This window comes from Dendropsophus ebraccatus, chromosome 14 (assembly GCF_027789765.1).
Source record: "Dendropsophus ebraccatus isolate aDenEbr1 chromosome 14, aDenEbr1.pat, whole genome shotgun sequence".
NCBI lineage: Eukaryota > Metazoa > Chordata > Amphibia > Anura > Hylidae > Dendropsophus > Dendropsophus ebraccatus.
Genome location: NC_091467.1, coordinates 75,353,726 through 75,359,725, shown reverse-complemented (window position 1 = coordinate 75,359,725; position 6,000 = coordinate 75,353,726). Strand labels below are relative to the sequence as shown.

General features: G+C 48.2%; 1 protein-coding gene across 9 annotated transcripts in view; it reads right to left on the bottom strand.

The window, feature by feature from the left end:
- Positions 1 to 712: 712 nt before the first annotated feature.
- Positions 713 to 6,000, bottom strand: part of PTPRT (protein tyrosine phosphatase receptor type T) — a 253,569-nt gene continuing 248,281 nt past the window's right edge. For all 9 annotated transcript variants that reach the window (XM_069953700.1, XM_069953698.1, XM_069953704.1 and 6 more), the window contains 2 exons: positions 3,246 to 3,381; positions 713 to 1,466 (listed from right to left, as the gene is read on the bottom strand). In XM_069953700.1, coding sequence (XP_069809801.1) covers positions 1,413 to 1,466; positions 3,246 to 3,381 — 190 coding nt within the window. In that variant the 3' untranslated portion in view covers positions 713 to 1,412. The remainder of the gene's footprint in view (positions 1,467 to 3,245; positions 3,382 to 6,000) is intronic.

Sequence of the window (6,000 nt, the reverse complement as noted above, 5' to 3'; positions counted from 1 at the left end):
CCCACGAGGGAGGGCACAGCCAGCTCCTACCACCCACGAGGAAGGACACAGCCAGCTCCTACCACCCATGAGGAAGGACACAGCCAGCTCCTAACACCCATGAGGGAGGGCACAGCCAGCTCCTACCACCCACAAGGAAGGACACAGTCAGCTCCTACCACCCACAAGGAAGGACACAGTCAGCTCCTACCACCCACAAGGAAGGACACAGCCAGCTCCTACCACCCACAAGGAAGGACACAGCCAGCTCCTAACACCCACGAGGGAGGACACAGCCAGCTCCTACCACCCACGAGGGCGGACACAGCCAGCTCCTACCACCCACGAGGGAGGGCACAGCCATCTCCTACCACCCACGAGGGAGGGCACAGCCAGCTCCTACCACCCACAAGGGAGGACACAGCCAGCTCCTACCACCCATGAGGGAGGGCACAGCCAGCTCCTACCACCCACGAGGGAGGGCACAGCCAGCTCCTACCACCCACGAGGAAGGACACAGCCAGCTCCTACCACCCACGAGGGAGGGCACAGCCAGCTCCTACCACCCACGAGGGAGGACACAGCCAGCTCCTACCACCCACGAGGGTGCAAACTTTATGTAAACTTCATATTGGAGACTCCTCACCCGTTCCCTTGTAGATGAAAAACACAGAATATACAAAACAGGACATCAGACTAAGAAAAAAACATCACAATTTTATTGGACGCTCCATTGCAAGACATTTCTCCAGAATACAAACTGCTCCCCCCCCCCCATCCCCAAGAACATTTACAGCAATAAATAAAGACAGGTTCATTATAAAGAGGACAAGACCACGTCACCTGTACCTTGGGGGCGCTCCGACAGAACACCGCTTAAAGGAGGGAGCATTCTCTCATAGTAATATCGCAGAGATTCCCCATCTCCGCTGTCAGTGCATATCCATTATAGGGGGGGGGGTGTCAGGGGTTACCGGCATGAAAGACACAAATGTCCTTAGAAAATGGCTGGAGTTCTGCATTTGCGTACAGGGAGACCCTCGAGCTTTGGTCGAGGAAAACGCTTCACGGTCTTTGATTTTCTTGTCAGGTGACAGACTGATGCATATAGTTTCCATGTGATAGAGGAGAACGGGAAAGCAGAGAGGGGATGAAAAGAGCCCGGAAAAAAGAGTAGAGTAGCTTAGTGGTAAATCCAGTCAGAAAAGGCATGGTTCTTTGATGTGCTCTTAAAGAGGCGGCCCCCCGTCTCTCTCCGCCCGAATGTGCCGCTTCCCGCCAGCAATGCGGAATCCCGTACTGTGCAAAGGGTTCCCGATCAGCAACAACCACTGTCCACCCTCCCACCCCAGGTAGAAGTCATCCAGGCCACACAGGGGCTGCATAGGACCAGGTCATCTTCTCACACCTCCCTTCTCCCCAGGCTGTCCGGATCAGAAGGAATTCAGATATTCCAAGGCAACTTCATAGACATATTTATACTGTTCCTGAGAAGAGAGAAAAGCAAACGAATAAGGAGCGAGGAGTAAGGATGAGAACGTCCCGAGAAGTCTACATTGGTAAGCAGGAACATTCAAGACCACCCTCTCTTTTGATCTGACAAACAGCTTTTAGATCTTTTCTAGAGACGAGCGGTCCTCGAGCACTTTGGAACCCAATTTGATTACCGGACACTGAAGAAGTTGGATGCCGCCCTGGGGAGTCCTGGAAACATGCATACAGCCATAGGCCATAGCAACCAGGACTCCATAGGGCGGCATCCAACTTCTTCAGCCTCCGGTAATCAAACGCCAAAGCATCAGACATACTTGAGCATGTTTGAGTTGTGCTCATCTCTTCTCAGCATCTAGGGGTCAGGATAGTGAGTTTCCTCTAGGGTGAGTGTCTATAACCTTTTGCTTTTCGTGGTCAGGAGAGTGCACCAATGTAAAACAGCAGACTCTCCGCCATATATAAGAAGTTGAAGAAGTTGGATGCCGCCCTAGGGAGTCTGGGAAAACATAGATACAGCTAAAGATAATCAAATGCCGGACGATCGGACTCCAGCATGATCCAGTTGCACTCATTTTTTATTTTTACTTTGTATTTATTATGGTGCAAAAACTTTTTATTTGTAGCTGTTTGTCAATAACGTAGCTTTTACCGTCTTTACCGTTTGCTGTGTGAGCTCTGTTTCTTTGTATAATTGTACACGGCCTATATGATTCTCCCCTGCAGCCTGCCTTGTATCTGCTCTCCTCTCTATCTACAGACTGTATAACATGTTCTCCACCCATCTACTTTGTAGGTAGATCTGTAGGCACCACTGACTCTCCCGCCCCCAAACCTTAGTCCTTCATAGTTAGTAAAGATCTTATATCTTAAAGACTATGAACTGATTTTTTTATTGTTTTTCTATTGTTTATTAGTCTTTATTAAATATTTCCTACCATTTAGCTGAGGCTCAGAGAAAGAAATTATATCTCCACCAGATTGACGTTCTGCTCTCTTGGTGATAGCAATGGGGAGGGGGGCTTGGGAGGGGGGTTGGCAGACATCAGCCTAAAGCGAATCTGTAGGCCCCGCCTCATGGACACCACTCCTCTGGATTAAAAGATTGTTTTGTTATGAAAAGGATGACACCAGAAGCTGTTAGGACCCTGGGACTGCACATGGAATGTCCGCGGCAATGCAACAGTACCGTCAGGTCCTCTTTAGGCTGATGTCTAGATACCCCCTGCCCCTCAAGCCCCCTCCCCATTGCTACTATCTCTAACACCAAGAGAGCCCTAGCTAAATGGTAAGAAATTTTTAATAAAGACAACATAGAAAGTTGCTTAATGTTGTATTCAAGAAACAAATGAACAATAGAAAAAAACAGTTTATTGTCTTTAAGATATAAGATCTGCACCGACTCTTCATATGAAACATGAAATCCCTATAAGAACGAGTAGGAAGAGATGTAGATAAAGTCCCAAGAAGTTAAGTGAGACCCTTTGGGAATTAATTCTCATAACTAGACGTCAACATATATCAGGATGTGTGGGCAGCGACGATTGGAGAATATGTAGATGACTAAATATAAAAGCCCCAACATGTTTCTGTGAGTGGGAGAATGTGATCTCATCGTCCAGACACAGCATAGAAGATTTCTCCGTTCTAGTGATGGTAAATGCGGTGATATCCACCAGAGCCATCCCCCCCCCCTCGTGGCCGGGCTATAACCTGGATGTATTTGGATACTTTGTGTAATTTTCCAGTGGCGGCAGCGGCGGCCTGTCACTCACCAGTGCCTCCACCATGTTTGCCTTGTTATTCCGCAGGGTTTTCACGGTGTGAAACACATCAATAATGTTTTGCTGCTGGATCATCTCGCACACACTGCAGATAGCACAGAACGTTCCGCTGCGGCCTCCTCCGTTCCTGAGGGAGAGAAGAATACGTCTGACACAAAGGCTTTCACAAGAAGCGCGCGGAGCCAAAGTCAATATTACAATCACTATGCAGACCGGGCCGATTCTGATAAATCGTGTATCGATAGATCTGGGATGTCCTGTGGTGCAAATGGCAATGCTCAATGGCTCTTTAAAGGGATTGTTCACCAAAAAACATTTTCTTTCAAATCAACTGATTTAGAAAGTTATACAGATTTCTAAATGACTTCTATGTAAAAATCTCCAGCCTAACAGTACTTACCAGCTGCTGTATGTCCTGCAGGAAGTGGTGTATTCTCTCTAGTCTGACAGTGCTCTCTGCTGCCACCTTTGTCCATGTTAGGAACTGTCCAGAGCAGGAGAGGTTCTCTATAGGGATTTGCTGCTGCTCTGGACAGTTCCTGACATGGACAGAGGTGGCAGCAGAGAGCAATGTGTCAGACTGGAAAGAATACACCACTTCCTGCAGGACATACAGCAGCTGATAAGTACGGAAAGACTGGAGAGAATACACCACTTCCTGCAGGATATACAGCAGCTGATAAGTGTGGGAAGACTGGCAAGAATACACTACTTCCTGCAGGACATACAGCAGCTAATAAGTGCTGGAAGATGGGAGATTTTTTATATAGAAGTAAGTTACAAACCCATATGACTTTTTAAATCAGTTGATTTGAAAGAAAACGTTTTTCGCCGGAGTTCCCCTTTAACAGTTCTAAATGTAGAGTATATAAACTTAAAATAGAGCCTCAGAATCTTTCTTCCTTCGTTCCTTGTTTTTGTTATTCTGCCACATAGGTGAGTGCATATCCTTGAAGGAATATCATTGATGCAACAACGGCTGTGTACGAGCACCTAGAACAAGACGTCATCTATTCCCGGCCGCCCACTCCCTCTCGGCCTGTCATACCCTCTAACATCTCTGAAGTTCCACATACAAGGTGATGGAGATGACCTCGAAGGAACCCTGGAGCCTGGGGCTGTGGGCGCGGGCTTAGGGTGAGGCTCTAGCAGATAGGTCTGGGCTCTGATAGGGATGAAGCTGTATATGTGGCCGTCTCATCCCTCCGCACCGCCGCCGCCGTGTAACATAAACACCAGACTAACGCTCACAACTGCTTTTTCGGTCCATTTAACACAGTAAAGTATAGAAGATGACAAAAAAGAGAAATTGCGTCCTTGAAATGTGGTTATTATCCTTTTTTCTCTTTCTTTCAGCGTCTTCTGCTTCTTGTTACATAAACAAAGTTCTCGGATAAGAAGCAGAAATGTTTCCTTCCTGTATCGGGAGGACGGGGAAAGATCCGGAAGGTGTTACTTATCATGTTACCATTAAAGATGATGGTTAAAGGGAAGCTGTCCGCTCTATATCATGCTCAGAGCTGAAGTGTCAAGTAGGCGGTGCTGAGTGACAAGATGCACGCCTCTCACCACCCCTCCCCAGAGGAAAAAAAATCTTTAAATCAACTGGGGTCAGAAAATTATACAGATTTGTAAATCACTTTATTTTATTTCTATTTTTATTACTTCCAGTACTTATCAGCTACTGTATGTCCTGCAGGAAGTGGTGTATTCTCTCCAGCCTGACAGTGTTCTCTGCTGCCACCTCTGTCCATGTCAGGAACTGTCCAGAGCAGGAGAGGTTTTCTATGGGGATTTGCTGCTGCTCTGGACAGTTCCTGACATGGACAGAGGTGGCAGCAGAGAACACTGTCAGGCTGGAGAGAATACACCACTTCCTGCAGGACATACAGCAGCTGATAAGTACTCGAAGACTGGAGATTTTTATGTAGACATGATTTACTGATCTGTATAACTTTCTGACACCAGGTGATTTTTTTCTCTGCTTTTATGCAGATTATTACTGTAATATAAGGAGTAAAATGAAGCCATAGATGGACGTATTATAACTCTAGACAAAGCAGAAGACAATGGGAAGAAGATAAAGAGAACTAATAACAATCTTGTAACAACCTCCATTGTGCGCATCCAGAACGGTTCCAGCACCAAGGACAGCGCTGACCACCCGGCCCCGAGCTTAGGATACTTGGAAGTTTAGCCCCCCCACCTTCTCCAATGCTCACAGCTAATGATGCATATGTGGAAGCAGGCGGGCTGGTATATATCAGTAGGGGGGGCGTCTGAGCCGGCAGGTGGGCTGGTATATATCAGTAGGGGGGGCGTCTGAGCCGGCAGGTGGGCTGGTATATATCAGTAGGGGGGGCGTCTGAGCCGGCAGGTGGGCTGGTATATATCAGTAGGGGGGGCGTCTGAGCCGGCAGGTGGGCTGGTATATATCAGTAGGGGGGGGCGTCTGAGCCGGCAGGTGGGCTGGTATATATCAGTAGGGGGCGCGTCTGAGCAGGCAGGCGGGCTGGTATATATCAGTAGGGGGGGCGTCTGAGCCGGCAGGTGGGCTGGTATATATCAGTAGAGGGCGCGTCTGAGCAGGCAGGCAGGCTGGTATATATCAGTAGGGGGGGCGTCTGAGCCGGCAGGTGGGCTGGTATATATCAGTAGGGGGGGCGTCTGAGCCGGCAGGTGGGCTGGTATATATCAGTAGGGGGGGCGTCTGAGCCGGCAGGTGGGCTGGTATATATCAGTAGGG